Source organism: Poecilia reticulata, chromosome 7 (assembly GCF_904066995.2).
Source record: "Poecilia reticulata chromosome 7, P_reticulata-male-v2, whole genome shotgun sequence".
Taxonomy (NCBI): domain Eukaryota; kingdom Metazoa; phylum Chordata; class Actinopteri; order Cyprinodontiformes; family Poeciliidae; genus Poecilia; species Poecilia reticulata.
In genome coordinates this window covers 15,067,637-15,086,541 of record NC_088836.1, presented here as the reverse complement: position 1 = coordinate 15,086,541, position 18,905 = coordinate 15,067,637, and the positions used below count along the sequence as shown (strand labels likewise).

At 41.6% G+C, this 18,905-nt stretch overlaps 2 protein-coding genes across 4 annotated transcripts; both read left to right on the top strand.

Annotated features, from left to right (window-relative positions):
- The first annotated feature begins 731 nt into the window (after positions 1–731).
- LOC103467161 (zinc finger protein 335) lies at positions 732–14,519 on the top strand. 3 transcript variants are annotated; one of them, XM_008413270.3, is made up of 28 exons: positions 732–952; positions 2,749–2,942; positions 3,033–3,309; positions 3,832–3,909; positions 4,140–5,264; positions 5,377–5,556; positions 6,376–6,540; positions 6,623–6,881; positions 6,972–7,149; positions 7,246–7,358; positions 7,445–7,463; positions 8,038–8,154; positions 8,247–8,320; positions 8,430–8,590; positions 8,688–8,911; positions 9,001–9,100; positions 9,178–9,266; positions 9,949–10,205; positions 10,297–10,405; positions 10,489–10,680; positions 10,815–10,957; positions 11,068–11,207; positions 12,093–12,190; positions 12,316–12,402; positions 12,742–12,825; positions 12,901–12,942; positions 13,081–13,186; positions 13,899–14,519. In XM_008413270.3, exons 2-28 carry the CDS (start codon positions 2,751–2,753, stop codon positions 14,015–14,017), a joined length of 4,728 nt encoding a protein of 1,575 aa, XP_008411492.2. In that variant the 5' UTR covers positions 732–952; positions 2,749–2,750; the 3' UTR covers positions 14,018–14,519. The 3 variants fall into 3 exon arrangements, with proteins under 3 accessions (XP_008411492.2, XP_008411490.2, XP_008411491.2); XM_008413268.3 differs by lacking the exon at positions 732–952 and adding an exon at positions 1,117–1,402; XM_008413269.3 differs by lacking the exon at positions 732–952 and adding an exon at positions 1,409–1,524.
- A 95-nt stretch (positions 14,520–14,614) lies between these two features.
- On the top strand, positions 14,615–17,701 carry LOC103467162 (uncharacterized). The gene is made up of 6 exons (XM_008413272.3): positions 14,615–15,574; positions 15,653–15,964; positions 16,057–16,186; positions 16,263–16,381; positions 16,509–16,555; positions 16,674–17,701. The coding sequence occupies exons 1-6, from the start codon at positions 15,538–15,540 to the stop codon at positions 16,830–16,832; spliced, it is 804 nt and encodes a 267-aa protein (XP_008411494.1). The 5' UTR covers positions 14,615–15,537; the 3' UTR covers positions 16,833–17,701.
- Positions 17,702–18,905: the final 1,204 nt, after the last annotated feature.

Below are 18,905 nucleotides of genomic sequence, written 5' to 3'. Positions count from 1 at the left end.
AATTTATGCCCCTGGTAGGGTCACCCAAGGCAGACAGGTCCTATAGGACGACTTTTTAACATACTGGGTTTCCAGAAATTAAATAAAATAACAGCTGGGTAAAACATTTGAAATTTTACTGTAGGAAGAAATAATAGAAATGAATCTCGACAAACCGCTAATAAAAAAAATATTTTAAATAAACAGAAGTATAAAATCATGCAGGTAACATGATTAAGAAAACTCCTGACTATATATGTATTTTTAACTGCAATCTGACAGACCTTATATTTTTCTCAGACTTCTTTGGAGTGAAGTCTGAAATTCTCTTACCACATCTTGATTCTGATCTGAGAAATGCACCAAAGAAATTTGATGAACACATATTTGTATTTTATTTAATAAATTATACAAAGCACACGGCATTTTTAGAAACAAGGTTTCAAATGCAAACATGAAATTACGGTGAAGAACAGAAAATTAAGACGAGACATTTTTTTATGTTCTGTTAAAAGGTTTCTTAGCATTAGAAATCACTAATTTACTGGTTTTACATTACATAGAAATTCGTTACGAAAAACGCATTTAGAAGATTTTTTTTTAAACATCTGAATTTGTGTAAATATGTTTAAAGGCAGTTAAGCCTAATATTCCTCCGCACTTCTGTGTAATACGTCCTCCTCTAAAAACAATAGTCCACAAAATGATAAAGATATCAGATTATTACTCGGGTCTAATCGGGGACCGCTACACCGTAAAAGCTGATGGTCGATGCTGATGGCTTTGTTTAATTTGCAAATCTCAAAAAGTGCCTTTTGAAACAAAAACAATAAATAAGATCCGGTTGAAACGACAGGAAGCGAGGAGATACTCATGGCGCCCGACTAGAAAGAATCGACAATTATCGGTTGCTATGTTGTGATCTACTCGGTGCCTCTACGCTACAGGATACTCATCTCCTCAAAAATACAAGGTAAGAAAAAAGAGTAACAATTCTGATGTAGGGAAAAGAAAATGTTTTCATTTTCTTCAGGGAGGGTATTTGGGCGGTCTGTCGCCACTCAGGCCCTCGAGGTCCCCGGGCCAGTAGAGCTCACAGAATGCCTGAATGGAAAAGACTTGAAGTGGTGTATAATGGCGACGCGCAGCAGGCAGGGTGAAGGGCAGCTAGGCCTGCCTAAAGCTGCTAATCTTTGCCACTGTCAGAGTCAAATAAGCTTTGTGTTGGGATAATGTTGTTGTTTTACGTTTGGGACGGCTTTATTTTTGCCTAGCGTCAGCCTTACAACATTAGAAACGGGCCCTGTTTTTGTTAAGACATATTAAAACGCATTCCAGTAGTACCACCTGATCCAACACTATGCTAACCCGTTAGCTTCAATGTTAACTTGTTAGCTTATGTTTCTGGATAAGCAAATGAACAGTAAACAAGAAGACTTATTCTGAAACATGAGCGATGCAAATCCTCCAAAATGCACGTTTATTAAAAGCACTGGAATCTGTAAGGACAAAGGTGCTAGGCAGGACGTATGATAAAGGAGAAACGTAGGTATATTAGTCGACACTTTTAAGTAGCAAAGTGCTTACTCCAAAATATAAGATTGTCGCTGAAAACAAAAATAAGAGGCGTCTGTCGTTGGTGGTTTTTCCCCCTTTCTTGTTAAAATAAATGGCAAACCTATTTATATCTCCTTCAATTTGGTCACCTTTGTAAGGAAGTGAGTTTGTTATGCCCTTTAAAAAAGCTTGTGAAATCCTGTCTACCACAAACAAACAGCTTTAGGTGGAGGCAGAATAATTGTATTAGACTGTATTTCCCTCGCGGGAAATAACAGGGCTTTAAATAATTGGAATCAATCTCATTGAGAGAGATAAAGATGAAATGTTGCAACCAGAGGCAGCCCCATATTCTTTGCGTATTCCAAAGTAGGCTACCCAGCTGGCAAAATTTTGAGTTATTGCTATGCACAATCACAGTGGTGCACATCACTAGAATTTTTACAATTGAGTCATCAGATATTTAAATTTAGTTAATCAAGGGTAAGAATTCAAGATATCCAAGTTATTAACCATGAAGTAATTCTATGTGACAATGATGTAAATAAATGTACGACTCAAGTTTGATGGAAATTATTTTGACATGGCTTGGCAAGATAACACTCAAAATCATTTGTTGATTTTAATAGATACACTTGAGGCCAATATAATCTTAAAATGTTAGGAATATTTTTAATACATTGTGATGATGAAACAGACAGACATGAGTCAATGTTTTATTCACCATTTGTATTTGGTTTAAATGCTGCAAACTGAAGAAATAATGGAATAAACATTGATGATCTCACCAGTGGGCTTCTCACCACCTGCTCCATTAATGAGTTTTGGTTATTTAAAATATTTCTCTGCTTACCATTAACTACTTTTGATTTAAAAAAAAACATTACCAGCTGATAAGTCATATATAAACAAAGTCATAAATCTATCACCAATCATTTTTGCGTTAAAAAATTAGAGTTTAAAATAATCTATTAGGTCACATGAGCTTTTAGGGGCACCTTACCCTCCACTATTTAACTGGCAGTTACTATTTTACATTTGAGCAAGATCTTCTTTTAACACTTAAGACTCAATTGCTTGATGCCAACTAAATATAGTTTATATGTATGTACTGGATAGTCACAATCATTGAAACTGTACACTTGTGTGAATGTTTTTAACATGTTTTAAAGATGAAACTTTGACCTAATTTATTTTATTCTTCTGTTGTAGTTATGGATTCGGAGGAGAATGAGGTGGAAAGCAGCAGCGATGCAGGCCCGTCGGGGATGGAGGAGCCGTCTGAAAGCGGCATGGGCATGGAATCATCAGAGGCGATGTCCGCAGACAGCAGTGATGCTGCTGCCTCCCACGCGCAGGCCCCAGAGTCAGACTGTCATGTGGGACAGAGCTCAGAAGGACTCGTGGTGAGGTTTTCTGAATGTCCTCTTTTGGAAGACAACTTGAATTTAATTAAGCCATCGGAAGACAACGTGCTGCTTCCGCTTGTTTTCCAGGTGTTCATCCCAGAGACCAGCTCCAGCACAGACGTCAGAGTTTCTTCAGTTCATCTTCCAGACTCGTCTTCCGTGGCTCAGTCCACCAGCGTGTCCAGTGTCTCCACGGTGACCCAGTCAGTGCTGGTGTCTGAATCGGCTCAAGTTCTGGTCCACTCCAGTGCTGTGTCAGACGGAGCTATGATGGTTTCTGACTCCACGGCGTCTACCTCATCTGATCTGGGGTCTGCAATCGACAAGATCATAGAGTCCACCATCGGCCCCGATGTCATGAACGGTATTTCCAAAAAAGAATCTCATACTTTTTGTCCTTTTGTAATCTAAGAAGTCTTGAGAGTGTCCATACGTTGGAATAGTTTCATACTTTGTCATGTTGCAACTGCAATTGTCGATGTGTTTAATTGGGATTTTATTTGTAAGTCCTGTGAGTTTGTGAGTCTTGACACTGATTCTCTAACAAGTTTAGGCTTTGAGTTTGACTGGAACTTTCCAATGCATAAATATGCTTATATCAAATTTCATTGTAGCTTTGGTGGTGGGCTCAGGGCTGTTGTTCTGCTGGAAGTCTTTTGCAAATCTTACTCAAGCCTGTATCTAACTCCATCCACTTCCCACCACCCTTCACAGTTTTATTTGTTTAAACAAAATTTCAAGTCATATATAATCTTCCTTATTTTTCATCTGTTGCCTAAAATCCCAGTTTTGAATCCCACTAATGCACACAAGTGTGTAAAAGTTTGAGGAACTGTACTTATTTTTCATAGTACAGTGAGTGATGTCCACTGTATTTTTATTTAAGGTTGTATAGATGTCACCAGCGCAGAAGATGGAGGTGCAGAAACGACTCAGTATCTAGTTTTACAAGGACCAGATGACGGTAAGTGTGTTTCATCCATTAACCCACTTTAAATGTTATCATCACTTTCATGAAATGTCTATTTTCAGAGCAGGTATATTATCTTCACCATCATGTGGTGCTGTGCCACGTGAATGTAAAAGGATGAATCTCAGTAAAGCAATACGATCATCCATACTTTTGTTTCTTCATGTACTCCACACAACTAAGTGAACGTTTTCAAATCCATCTCTGTTCCTTTCATGTTGCAGGGGCTCCTATGGTAGCCCAGATGTCGTCTTCAGCCATGTCCAACCGTGTCGCCATCGAGGCTCACGCTGAAGGCCCCACGTCCACCTGCCAGGATCAGGGAGACCTGCAGGGCGGCCTTGAACCGGACCAGCCCGATGATCATCCGGGACACTCTGGTTACAGAGAAGAGAGCAGCAGCCAGCCCGACCAGCCCCAGCATTCCCATCCTTCCCAGTACATGGACTGCAGCGCGGACGGCCCGGACCAGACTGAGGAGTCTTCATCGTCATTTCTCGAGTGTTCGGGTGAGGAACCCGACCAGACTCGCTCCCAGACCGGCTTCCCTGACTACAGCGGGAACAACAGTGACCAGGACCTTCCTGGATACGTGGAATGCAGCGGAGCCGACTCAAACCCCACCAGCAGAAGCCACTACGTGGTGGATTGCAGCTCCGGGTATCTCCAGCGTGTAGCAGATGACAGAGACCAGCTGCATCATTCACGTGGCTACATCGACAGCAGCGCCGACCACCGGACCCAGACCAGTCGACAGTACGCAGGAGAGTCTGGAGGGGAATGTGTTGCGGCTGCAGACTCTGAGCAGCCCGGCTGTTCGCGATATCAGAGTAGACATGACGACGACGATGATGATGAGCAGAACCAGGATCCAGATCAGCCACAGCACTCGCAGCAGCAGCCACAGCACTCCTGCTACACGGAGAACAGCAACGGCCCTGAGGCATCCCTCTATCACGACGACAGCTCTTCGTCGGACCACCCGCTTGCAGACACGGCGGGCACGGGCGGACTTCCTGAGGCGATGGAATGCAACGAGAGTCAACCTGGTCTGTACATCAGCAGCAGCGGCACATATGCGTCTAATCAAGAACCTGAACCGGCCCAACAGAGCTCCCCGTGTCCGGAGGAGCCTCGGGGCTCCCAGGATGAACCGGGGTTCTCCAGGGGCATGGACACGTCAGCCGCGCCGCGGGGTTCAGGAGACCACCAGCCAAACCTGGCTGAGTTAGAGGAGATGATGGAGGTGGTGATTGTTCATCAGTTCAAGTGCAAGATGTGTCCGTACAAAAGCGTTTCCAAAGACACGCTCATCAACCACATGAGGGACAAACACTTTAAACCCGCTGGTAAGGATTCTGATGATGTCTATAAATGAGAAAGTTGACTGGATAGTCACGATCATATCTTTTTTATTCCTATTTACTGATTTTTTTTTTTGTTTTGTTTTGTTTTGTTAAGGTGAAATACCAATGAAACGGAAACGTGGTCGACCTCCTAAAAGCGAGACGTTAGCTCGTCAAAAAGCAGAGCGAGAAGAGGCAGAAAGGAGGAAAGCGGAAGAGGTGAAGAATGCCGTGAAGCAACCAGAAGAAGAAGAGGACGATATTGTGGATGCTGGCGCCATCGACGATCCAGAAGGTGAGTGGTGGGAAACATTTTCTTTAAACCCTCAAACAGATTTCCTCCTGCCATTGTTTAAGTTATAAAACCAACATCTACAGCACTATGCAGAAGTATTCCTTAAACCTTTTCACATTTTGACTTGTTGCAGTGACACAATTTGTTGCATTTTATTGAGATTTTAGGTATTGGGTAACACAAAATTGCACATAATTGTGAAGAGGAAAGAAAAGCATGATTTTCAAACAAATTCCTAGATGTTGTGGTGGGTGTTTGTGTTTAGCTCAGTTGTTGCTCCTCCAGAGCTACCATGGTGCTGCTTCTCTAATTAATGCTATTCTTTGCCGGCCTGTGACTTTAGGGGTTTTGTATTTAAACTAAGATTAAATTACACACAGGTGGACCTGGCTTAACTCAGTCAAGCCATCTTTATTTACCATTAAAAACAGAAAGCAAAAAACAAAGTGCTGAACATGAAATACATTTGAAATAAAATACTTTTAAAAAATCCACCCAGAAATAAAAGCATCAATAAAAGTAGACAAACATGATGAACTCATAATCTGCAGTGGGCCAAAATTCAAGTTTAAAGAGTTATGTTTTGAGAGCATATTTAAATGTATTAAAGTTATAACTTAGTTTTTCAAGTTGTAAAACATATTGAATCCAACATATCAAATTCATTTAACCTTACAAATTTAGTTTCTTGTCATATAAAATCTCTATAAAATACATTAAAGTTTGTTATTATAATGTGACAAAATACAAAAGAGTTGAAGCACTGAGGCTAATTTTAGAGCGTTACAACCTTAACGTTGCTCTTCTGTTTGTCTCCAGAGGACAGCGACTACAACCCAATAGATCAGGAGATGAAAGGAAGACTTCCAGCTTTCCCAAAGAAAACATCTACTCCCATCTCCTCCTCATCTCAAGGGCGTCCCCGGCGAAAGGTCGGTCGCCCGAGGAAGTACAACGTTTCTGGTGAAGGGAACAGCAGCAAAGGTGAAACGTTGCTTGCAATAACACAAATTCAAACTTGCAGCTTGCGGTTGGTTCGTCCCTTATCCTCGGCTGTTTTTCACAGAAGCAGAAAGCATCTCTAAGTGGTCCAGGCTCAGTGCGGATCCCTCTGCAGCTGAAGAGGCAAGCTCTTCAGGTTTGGGCCAAGGTCTGGGCAGAGAGATTAACGAGGACGCAGCTGAGGCAGCGATCAGCCAATCTGACTCCGAGAACAAAGACCCTTCGTCAAACTCCCAGCCAGAGGAGGAGTTCCTCCCGAGGAAACGGGGCCGACCTTCTAAGCGCTTCCTACGCAAGAAATACAGGAAGTATATGAATCGCAAGTAAGCTCCAAAGTATTTAAATGTTGCAATGAGTGGCATGAAAAGATTTTATGATGCATAAATGACTTATTCGACTTCAATGTGTTCTAGTCGGTACTATAAATCACTCAAACCTCTGCTGCGGCCCCACAACTGCTGGATCTGCGGTTCGCGCTTCCTCACCCAGGAGGATCTGCGCTTTCACATCGACTCTCATGAAGGCAATGACCCGGAGCTGTTCAAGTGCCTCCAGTGCAGCTACCGCTGCAAGCGCTGGTCATCACTGAAGGTCAGTAGAAGCAAAGCAACTCGCAGCTTTCAGGCTCCACATCACTTTATTTTCTGAAATGCGTCACAAGACGACTTTTTTTTTCCTTTTATGCAGGAGCACATGTTCAATCACGAAGGCACAAAGCCATTTAAATGTGAGGAGTGTGACTACTCGAGTGTTTACAAGAAAGATGTTATTCGACACTCTGCAGTTCACAGCAAAGAGAAGTGAGCAACTTATTTAACAAATATATAATAAGTTTTCGCCATAAGTTCTGAAATTTACAACTAATAATATCTTTATGATCTTACAGGAGAAGAAAAAAGGAGTTGGTGAGTATTGGCACTTTTCACAAAGTTCAGGCCGAAAGCTGAGGATTATGAGCATAACAAGACATAAATCATCAAAATGTCATTAAATATAAAATAAAAAAATGTCAAAAAACCTACACCATAAGACATAAGATAAATCGAAATAACTATTAAAAAACTACCTGGCTAAATAGATCTTTGAATAAATGTAATGTTGCTCCTCAGTGCTTATTATAAAGCAGCAGTGTCAGTTCCCTTTATGAAACTGATTAATAGATGGATGGAAAAATCTCAAATGAGAAAGTATCTCTGTTCATTGCAATAAAAAAAATTGCCAAAAGCCACCAAGACTCTTTCAAAACGGAGAATTACAGTGTTAGACGCCAAATCATAATCTGTGAACCAACTAGCAACTTTAAGGCCGTCAGACCCGTCCACCAATGTCCAAATAAGAATAAGCAACAGAAACATCATTTAAGGCTTTTCACGCCCTGCAGGACATACCGCCCTGGGCAGAAAGTCTCTGGTTTGATGGGCAGATCTTTTCTTTCTGTGTTATCTCTCACCAGCGTGTTTGTCGTTTTCATCCCCGCAGGTTCCCAAGGTGTTGGAGTTCCCGTGCCCGGTGTGTGACAAGGTGTACCCGATGCAAAAGAGACTCACCCAACACATGAAAACTCACAGCTCTGAGAAGCCACACATGTGTGACAAGGTGTGGAGCCTTTTCGCATCAAATTCTGCTTTTGCGTCACAGTGTCCTGCGTATGAAGATAATTTCTTGAGCCTTTTTATGTTTTTTCGTAGTGTGGAAAATCCTTTAAGAAGAGGTACACATTCAAAATGCACTTATTGACCCACATCCAGAGTCTTGGAGACAAGTCAGTACTGACAGCTTCCTGTTCTCGTTCATTCTTCGGCTCCTTTTCACAAGCAATATTGCAACGTCAAAAAATGCATCGTAAATTTACGTCCATGTACATTTTCTAGGTTCAAGTGCGAGTTTTGCGACTATTCTTGTGAAAACAAGAAGCTGCTGCTCAACCATCAGCTCTCCCACACCAACGACAGGCCCTTCAGGTGTGACTACTGTAAATATTCCACGTCCAAAGAGGAGTTCCTGGTCTCACACATGGCCATCAAACACACAGGTCAGTTTGAGTCGAGATTTCATTGTGTCTCCATGTTTCCACCCATCCTCCCGCCGTTATAATGAGTCTGTAATCATGGCATTGCGTCTCTCTGCAGGGGAGAAGCCTTTCTCTTGTGAAATGTGTCACTTCACCACCAAACACAGGAAGAACCTGCGTCTCCATGTGCAATGTCGCCACCCAGAGGCCTTTGACGAGTGGACTCTGGCTCACCCCGACGAGCCGGTCAGAAGGCGAAGGAAACCCTTCTTCACCCTGCAGCAGATCGAGGAGCTCAAACAGCAACATGACGTCAACAGTCCCACATTACAGAACACCATAGTGAGTCCATTTAAATTAGCACACATTGCTTTGCTGTTTATTATATTTATTTATTATTTATTTATTTTTTTCTCATCACCGTTCTTTAGATTACTGTGGATCCTGAAACACTACAGGCTATGCAGGGGATAGAAAATGCTTCAGTGACCCAGGATGCATTGGGAAATACAACTATAATCTATGAACATGGTCAGCTCATTATTTACTGAAACATTTCTAATTTTTTTTAACGTGCCAACCTGACTTTTTCTGAATCTGTTCCTTAGCTGAGTCTGGTGGTCTGTCTGCTCAAAATGCCCTGGATCTGTTGCTGAACATGAGCAACGCTCGGGAAATTGTTGGAAACTCTTTACAGGTTTGTCAAAAATTGTCTTTTTAAGACGTATTTATAGCAATTCTTACCAACGCTGTGGATACCTTTTTAGAACTTTGTGAATTTTGTGAGCATTTTTCTTTAAACAACGGTTTTCTATCTACCACTCTTTCAGTAAAACCAACATCCCTGCCAAGACCCTTTTTTTTTAATGGGAACAGTTTTGCACAACTGCTAAACTGTTCCCATGAGCTGTGAATCTCTGTTGGTTCTTGAAACCAGTCAGTTTTGGTGTTTTGCCAGGCGTCTAGTCGTTCTGTATCCAGAAATCTTGACATTATAAAGCGAGGGACAGAACTTATTTGGGGCTTGTTTGCGTTAAACTTTTCCACAGCTCTGTCCCCGAGCTGCCGGCTCTAGTTCACATAATGAAGTTTGATCTCTAACAAACTTCTGACATCTTCACAGAACAACCATAGACTCTTTAAATTAATACAAGCTGAAAGTCAATGCACTTTTATCGTTCTCATTTGCATTTTTTTTTATCAAGTCTCTTTTTCTGTCCACTTCACAATTATGTACTACTTTGTGGTGGTTAATCACATAAGATGCGCTAAAGTTTGTGGCTGTAATGTGACAAAATGTGAAAGGGCTCATGGGTTAGCCATAGTTTTACAAGAATTTGTTCATATTTAGGATACATTTAACCCTTCACGCTTCACAGGTGGCAGTGCTGAAATCAGAAGGAGGTGAGGGGGAAGATGGAGCAGTCGGTGCCCTGACCGTTGCACCCGGCCAGGGTCAAAAGATCATGACCTTTCACGTGTCTGAGAACGGTGAAGCAGTGCTGCAGGAGGCCTACGAGGCAGCCGCCTCTGAACCTGGGGAGCTTACCCACATCGCCATAGAAAGCTACGAGGATGGAGGCGAGTTCAGTGTTGTAGAAGAGCCAGCTGGAGAAGTCCACAGCCCCGCATACAGGTGCCTAAACACAGAACACAGAGAACATCTGTTTCTTTTAATTCTGATAAGTGTTTTCAGGTTTTAATCCTATTAAAACGCTGCGTTTCAGTGCTGATGAGAGCAGTCAGGGTTTAGACGTCTCTGCATCAGAGAACCTGAAAAGCGACAAGTACTATCTAACTTCAGCCCTGGCCGACGGCGTATTGCAGCAAGTAGAGGTAACGACCAGCATTTTCATTTGGTGGGTGTGTATAAACGTCGTTTCTGGTTTCTCACACGTGTGCTTCGTCTCTCCTGCCAGCTGAGCAGCGAAGCTCCACCCTCGCCTACAGCGACGAGCTCTCCCAACACCAAGAGATTCTGCTGCCGCATCTGCATGGAGTCATTCAACGGTCGCTCCGACATGGAGAACCACAAGAGGGCGCACTTGGATCCCAACACTTTCAAATGTCCTGACTGTGATTTCACCTCGACCTCATGGCCCGAAGTGAAGGCACGTCTCTCAGCAGCAGCTTCATGAATTCATTTCTTTATCAGATATTTAATGTGATTTTAATTGTTAATTTAAGCACCATTTAGTATCAAAGAGGGGGAAAAATATTTGTCTCTTCTACACAATGTCCTTAGTCTCACATGGGGATGCACTCCTACCTGCGCCCGCATAAGTGTCCAAGTTGCAGCTTTGCCTCAAAGAATAAGAAAGACTTACGTCGTCACATGATGACCCACACCAACGAGAAGCCGTTCGCTTGCAAACATTGTGGACAAAGGTTGGAAGCGAACTTTTTTTTTTTTTTTTTAATAAGATTTGAGGATGAAATGTGCCGAACAGCTGTACATGTGACTGGTTCTTTGTTTTGTTTTTTCTTTTTTCTTTAAGGTTTAACCGTAATGGTCATCTGAAGTTCCACATGGAGCGTCTCCACAGTCAGGATCATCCCACTCGCAAGAGCCGCAGCAGCTCATCTCAGCAAACAATCATTGTGAACAGTGACGAAGAGGCCTTAGCCACCCTGCAGTGTAAGCCACACTCACAACAAAAACGTGGGTAACCCTTTGTTTGAAGGGGTGTGCATAAGACTGTCAAAAACATGACATTACGCCTGTTATGAACAAGAAGGAGCCTTCATGAATTTCTATAACAGTTGTCATGAAGTGTCATTCTGTATATAATGACACTTTAGTGCAAAGTTGACACTTTTGATGCCCTTTTAATGGAAGTTTTAGTACAAGTTTTAGTACAGTAGTGCAAAGGTGGCAATTTTAATGAACTTTTATTGCAACTTTGCAATAAAAGTGTCATTATTTACCAAATGATACTTCATGACAACAGTCTTAAACATTCATGAAGACTCCTTCATGTTCACAACAGATGTTATGTCATGTTTATGACAGTCTTATGCACACTCCTTCAAATAAAGTGTTACCATAACTTGTATATTATATTGCACTGGTGTTGATCAGTGTAATAAAAATGTCATCTGGTTAAAAAGATTAAGCAGAAAAGAATAATTTTAATCTTTGGGGGTAATCTCAGTCCAAAGAAATATCAAGATGAGATTCTGCTAACAGTGCTAATCCCTTGTCTTCTCTCTTAAGGTAGAGAAATCCCAGACAGTGAACTGAAGGGAGATGAGAATTGTGTAGGAAGGCAATGGCCATGCTAGCTGTTTGCCATTGATGGAGAGGATTTAGGAAGTTTTCATCGGCTCAAAGTGGCATACTGGCAACTTTGCTGCTCAACCCACAAATGCATTTTCCTTCCCAATGTCACATAATTTAAAAGGAAACAAAGCCAAGAAGCATTGTTAGAACGAAGAACTAATTGACCAACATAATTGACTGTCTTGTTTTTGGCTTTTATTTGATATAAGACATCAAATCATTTATTTGTTTTTGCAACAGCCTTGCAGGCTCATCAGACAACGATCACTCCAGAGCGGCTGCAGGCCCTCGGTCAGGATCACATCATTGTATCTCAAGAGCAGCCGCTGTCCGACCAGGTAACATCACCAGCAGTTCTAGTGTTAACGTTACAAAAGTGATTATATACTTATTTGAAAATTAAGTGTATGATTTTCGCTTGTTGTTTGAATATATAAAAACATCCATTTCTCTGTGCATTCAGGAGGAAGGGCCGTACATCCAGCAGATAACCACCATCGACGGTCAGACTGTTCAGCACCTGATGACTGGAGATAACCAGGTGACAGAAGTAAGAGACACTTCGCTGACTCATTGGGCTAATTTATTATTGCTAATTATTTGACAAACTATGGGGAAAAAGGCATTATAAATAATCAAAGATATGTATTTTGCTTGAAAATGTTCTTTATTTAGTTCCTAAAATCACATTACAAAGTTTTAAGTACAGTTTTCTTGATTTTATGTCTGGTCGTTTTAATAAGAAACTAAACGTCGCCTGCTCACGTATAACCCATTATTACATTTAAAAATGTAATAAAAAAGACAAAAGGGAGTGTTTATTTTATGTTTGTATGTTAAACTGCAGTATTTTTATCATTCGTTTTTTGTTTTTTCTGTCCTTTTTCAGGTTCAGTACATCATCTCACAGGATGGAGTTGACCACTTAATTCCTCAGGAGTATGTTGTAGTTTCTGATGGTAACCAAATTCAGGTGAGTAATATTTAGTTTCTCTCACTTTTCCCATTGAAAGCCTTCAATGTCTGAAGGAGTTTTTCTGCTGGGCAGATGCCTGATGGACACATTATCCAATACGAGCATGAGCAGCCGGTAAGACAGACTTGATTTATTTTAAACTTAACGTCTGTAAATTAAACTGATTAAAGGGAGGTGGTTGATGCCGGATCATCTGAAGTGAGATGTGTTTTTTTTTCTTTTTTTTTTTTTTTGCTATATGTGTTTATGCAGATTGCTGTAAGTCATGATGGGCAGATCCAGTACGTACCCGTCGGCTCTGAGGCTCAGGTGGTGAACACGGAGGACCTGGAAGCTGCAGCACATTCTGCTGTCACAGGTTAGCTCTGTGGAAAAAGTTTAAAAGATTGCATTCATTTACATGTCTCACATTTAATAATAATGATTAAAAAAAAGATTCTGATCATATTCACAACAGTTTAAGTCTTCCCTAAGATCCATCCATTTTCTTTCACCCTTGTCCCTCAGTGGGGTTGGGAGGGTTGCTGGTGCCCATCTCCAGCTAACGTTCCGGGCGAGAGGCGGGTTCACCCTGGACAGGTCGCCAGTCTGTCGCAGGGCAACACAGAGACACACAGGACAAACAACCATGCACACACATTCTCACACCTAGGGACAATTTAGAGAGGCCAATTCACCTGACAGTCATGTTTTTGGACTGTGGGAGGAAACCGGAGTACCCGGAGAAAACCCACGCATGCACAGGGAGAACATGCAAACTCCATGCAGAAAGACCCCAGGCCGGGAATCGAACCCAGAACCTTCTTGCTGCAAGGCAACAGCTCTACCAACTGCGCCACTGTGCAGCCCCCTTCCCTAAGATCATGCACACAAAATCAGATTGTTATTTTATTATTATTTATTTATCTCTTGAAGCTAAAATTGTTGAGTTTAGTCGCACAAAGCTACTTTAAAAATATACAATAAATTCTGTGAGCTTCTGTCCCGTTTCTCTCCCTCCTTCCTCATCAACCTCAAGTGGGATGCCAGCTTATTAGTAATAATAATAAACATAACTTTTCTTCTTGCAGCTGTAGCAGATGCAGCCATGGGGCAGACCCAAACACTTTACACGGAGGCTACACCGGAGCAGCTGGAGCAGCTGCAGCAGCAGGGCATCCCCTATGATGTCATTACCTTCACCGAGTAGAGACGTCCAGGCGAGCTCAGAAAACCGCGACCTCAACTCATATATGCATCCACGCATTCACAGGGCTGGGGACCGAAGCCTCGTCTGCAAAAGATCAACAGCTTGTGGAAAATAAATGCACATTTTCAGACTTGTTGCTTCTAAATTATTAATAGGGGCTGCACGTTTCAGAGTACATTTGAACAAGGTTTGTCTGCTTTGTGGGTTTAAGAACAGTGTTTGTGTGCCTGACCTGCTTCAACTCGCAAGACGATGTTATCTAACATGTTTTAGAAAATGTTACAACTTTTTTTTTTTCCAGTTTTGTAAGTGAAATGAAGGACAAAAGGGAGTGTTTATTTTATATTCGTATTAAGTTAATTGTTTAGTTATTGAATATTTATGTAAATACATTTTTCATTAGCCTTGTGCTTTATTATGGATGATAAAGCAAAAGGCTTAGATGTGGTCTAAGATATGTATCATAAGTTAAAAGCTAACACCAAATAAATCGCTTTGTGTATACACGTCTAGAGCTTTTTTATGTCTACAAAACAGTTTTTGTTGTTGCTGTTGGGAGGTTGTGGAAGCAGCAGAGATGCAAGACGTTGCTGTTTAGAGGATGTGAAATATTTTTGGTTTGTAATACCAGAATAAACTAAAAGAAATTACAGAAAATCTACATTTAGAAAAAAATTTATGATAAACTATAAAAAAAACAACAACATTTAATGTATTTAAAGATGCTCATGTAATGACATGCAGTCATGTAAGAAGTAAAGAGAGTATCTCACAAGGTGCTGATCAACCAATCAGAAGCAAAGTCTGCTTCTGAGCCAGAAGTCCGTAATGATCCGACTGGGCCCAACTTTTTTGTTCTCTCTGCTGGTCAGTTTGTTGTTGACATTTTCTCCTTTCCTCTATTCTTTTTTTCTCTTTGTGTTTATTTGTTCACTGTATTTCACATTTTATTGAAATCATTTCATATTTAATTGCAGCACATTTGGCCTAGAATAGTATTTTGCTGGCCATTGGAAGTAACACTGAAGTGGGAAAACTGCATATGGGAACTGGAAAAGTGAATGTTGCCCTAATGCTAAACGCTAAATGTATGTTCTGGAGGAGCATTTGCTGTTTCAGGGGATGTTTTTGCTTATTCCATAATTCCAGGCAAATTTCCACACTTATGAGGCATCACAGCAAGAGACTGCAAAAAATATGCTGATCTTTGTATGAAATATTTGGGTGAAAAGGACACAAGCTATGAGTGATGTTTCAAACAGGAAATAATTTCTGCCGCTTTCAAACAAAAAAACGGAAGCTAAAGTTATAGTTGCAAAAGTCTTTTTTTAAATTCTTTATTACTTAAAGCATGCTGAAAAGAGCATGCTGAAAATCTTCTCAGAGGACCTCCTGTCATATGTTTCTGGTTTTTTTTTTCTGCTGATGAAAAAACAACTTCCCTTTTCTCTCCTCTGAGGAGCTGCCTATAATCGTCTTACAAGAGGAAAAAACTCTACAGGCGCAGAGACTCGGTGAAGATGAAGATTCTCTTTATGTTGTTCTGCCTTTTGCAAGGTGTGGCACAGCAACAGTTTGGGATTTTCTGCTAATTAGATCTTACGGAAACATGACAATTTACTTTTTGTTTTCCAGAGAACTGCCTCCTAAAAGCACAGCCGAGGACTGAGGAGGTTCAGCTCATTGTGCTGAGACTCGTGTTTCCTCCGTTTTACAACGGCTACAACAAGTCCTGCTGCAAACTGTATCCTGGCCAATGCTTCAAAGTGCTGGACAGTGCGGGGTACACCTGTGATTCATTGAGGGGAAGAGTCACCACAGCGGAGCAAGACGGCTGGATCGAGTTCAAGATATCAGATGTGCAGGTCGAAGATGCGGGTTATTACAGATGCGCCGTTCTGGGAACCCAGACCCAAATTTATTCTGACTACTATGTGGAGGTGTTTGGTAAGTAAGGATGCCATTTCTTGACGTGCAGAGGAAACGTTTTCCTTTAGGTCTTGTTCTAAACTCAGATGTCTGAACCGATGATTTTGCAGAAACCTCTGATCACTACAGCAAGTCTCAGTTTCCACTGACAACCGCAGCAGTCAGGGTCCCAAACAGCTTCACAACACTCCTGGCCTCCACTGTACTGGTCCCAGTACAGGACTTCAGAGACAATGACAGGTCTGCAGCCTTTTCTTTGTGTTGCTGTTGTCATTTGTAAGCTATGGCTGAATTTCATACCCTGTCTCTCTTTCAGAGCCTCCTGGAATTTTAGCGTGCCGCTCTTTGTCACTGTGTCCATAGCAGCAATGATGTCTGTTGCATCTGTTGTTGTTGCTGTTTGCTGTAGAGTCAAAGCAAAACGCAAAAAGTCAAGTAAGCATTTTCCTGAAACTCATTACATCTCTACAATGTGACTGTCTGCCAGTCTGTCTGTTGTGTTTTTTTTTTTTAGAACGGTCAGCCAGTGTAATGCCGCATTGTTTTTATTCCTGTTTTGTAGACGTACATGGAGAAGCTCTGTGTGAGTCACAGAAACGAGACGCCCCGGTAGGTGCAGAACTGGGAGCCAGCTGTGACTTTGAGTCACTGCCCAGCTTACAAGGAGACATTGTTGTTTTGAACTTCCTCTACTCCACAATCCCTGAACACACTTTGTCTCTTTCAGGAAATGAGTGGAATCGTCTATGCAACGGTGGACTTCAAGCCTCGTCGGAAACCTGAGGCGGTGTATGCAAACCTGGAAGAGCACAGAAATGGAGAAAGCAGCTCTCAAGCAGACAGTGCTGGGACGGTGGAGTACTCCACGTTGGCAATCCACCTGTGATCTGAACCATCTGAGGGTATTTATACCCCCAAACCAGGGGACCCAAAGTCCAGCCCTCTAGAGCTGCAGTCCTGCAACTTTTATGTGCATCTGCTCCAACACACCGGAATCAAATGAGTGGCTCGTTACCAGGTCTCTGCAGAGCTGAATGAAACTTGGTGTGGGCATTCAGCTGTCTGATTTAGGCGTCTGAAAGTGGCCGGATGGCAGGTGTGGAGGACTGGACTTTGGCACTGCTACCTTGAATAGTTTCATTTTTTTCACATAACTACAAACTTCAATGTGCTTTATTAGGATTGTGATAGACCAACAGAAAGTAGTGCATAATTGCGAAGTGGAAGGTAGACAATAACAATTTTTTAAGACATTTCTTAAATTCAGAATCTGAGCCGTGGTTTACGTTGATATTCTACCTCCCCAACTTAACGCTTCACACAACCAGCTTTTGCTGCAATTATCTCTGTAAATCTTGGGGTGCCTCTTTAATCGTTTGACTTTTAGTTAAGATTGCAGTAAGTAACCATTCATTTTCATTTTGCAGTCATGCACTACTTTGTGTTGGTGTATCAAATAAAATACCAGTGAAGCATCTTGAAATTTGCAATGACAAATAGACAAAATGTGGAAAAGTTCAAGTGGTATAATTAAAGCAATTTAAAGGCAAATGGCAGCTTATGGGTGAAAATCCTGACATATTACAAAAGACACGTTTTCCACCCCTTCATGAAGTTGGAGTTATTAAACAAAAAATAAAGGTTCCTCTGTGAGTTACCAGTTGAACTGCAGCATTTGATTTCTTAACTTTCCTTTTAAATGGTTTAATTATGTTGACATGCTTTTATGTAAATCTACAGCACAACATCTAAGTATTAAACTCTTTTGTTACTAAGAATAAAAAAAGTGGTTTTCTGTGATTATTATGGTTTCCAAAAGTTTATTGGTATTTTACAGTAAAAGTCCATATTTCACATGGAAGCTAGAAAACATTTCTTTTTTAAAAGAACGAAACCGGATTCTCCCAGCATGCTCCCAGTGCTCCCAGAACATCAGCCGAGGCATCTGCTCTTGCTTCGTCATGTTGTCCGATTCAAACAGTCAGCGGTAAAAGACGATCCCACCTGTTGTCAAGCTGCATGTGAGCCATGCAGGGAGGGGTGTTAGGGGGGGCCTCTGTCTGCCTAATTTCAACTTCTTGGCTAAGCAGAAAAATGTTGCCCACCTGCACTCTGTCAGTCAAAGTTCAACAGACCACAGGGTCTCGCCAGCTGGAAGTGTAAATACACTTTGCATTTTATTCCAGGGGGGTTTGATGACCTAGATCTTGCTGCTGGCTAGATATTCAGCCATGCTGTCAGCACCTCAGTGGATGGAGAGAGCTGCTCTCCATGTTTATATGTGGTGAGTTCAATTTGTTGTGGTTGCCTGTGGGTGGATGGTGTTGACTGTGTATTCTACAGCAAACGAAGCTTCTCAGTGCTAGTTGGGTATTCTTTTCTCCTGTAGGATGATTTCTCCTCCAGTCGTTTCTCCTCCAAGTCTCTAGCTCCAATATTTGCTTTCATCTTGGCAGCAGAAAACTCAATATTTGAAATCAGTTGTACAACTGTACAATTCAACAACTATGAAAAAGAAATCTTAGCTGTCAGTTTTGTGCCTGTTTAATTGCATCACAATTGATATCTTTTAGATTCTTGCTAAATTCTTTTCTAAATTCCATTCCTTAAAGGGAATGGAATTTAGAAAAGAACAGTACGTATTATGTGTTTTTCACATAATACGTACTGTCCCTTTAAGTACATAGTATCATTTTATAACACAATCAAATTAACTAAGTTATCCATCCATCCATTTTCTTGTACCCTTTTTCCCTCAGTGGGGTCGGGAGGGGTGCTGGTGCCCATCTCCAGCCAACGTTTCTGGACAGGTCGCCAGTCTGTCGCAGGGCAACACAGAGACACACAGGACACACAACCATGCACACACACACTCACACCTAGGGGCAATTTGGAGAGGCCAATTAACCTGACAGTCATGGTTTTTGGACTGTGGGAGGAAACCGGAGAACCCGGAGAA

What these genes read in the sequence shown, in the direction of transcription:
- LOC103467161 (XM_008413268.3), top strand. Translation starts at nt 1,378, where the DNA reads ATGTTTCTGGATAAGCAAATGAACA. An exon ending in TCTGGATAAGCAAATGAACA is followed by an intron (nt 1,403 to 2,748) that starts GTAAACAAGAAG and finishes CTTCTGTTGTAG; the next exon opens with TTATGGATTCGGAGGAGAAT. An exon ending in GTCCACAGCCCCGCATACAG is followed by an intron (nt 10,206 to 10,296) that starts GTGCCTAAACAC and finishes GCTGCGTTTCAG; the next exon opens with TGCTGATGAGAGCAGTCAGG.
- LOC103467162 (XM_008413272.3), top strand. Translation starts at nt 15,538, where the DNA reads ATGAAGATTCTCTTTATGTTGTTCTGCCTTTTGCAAG. An exon ending in GTTGTTCTGCCTTTTGCAAG is followed by an intron (nt 15,575 to 15,652) that starts GTGTGGCACAGC and finishes TTTGTTTTCCAG; the next exon opens with AGAACTGCCTCCTAAAAGCA. An exon ending in AGCAAAACGCAAAAAGTCAA is followed by an intron (nt 16,382 to 16,508) that starts GTAAGCATTTTC and finishes CCTGTTTTGTAG; the next exon opens with ACGTACATGGAGAAGCTCTG.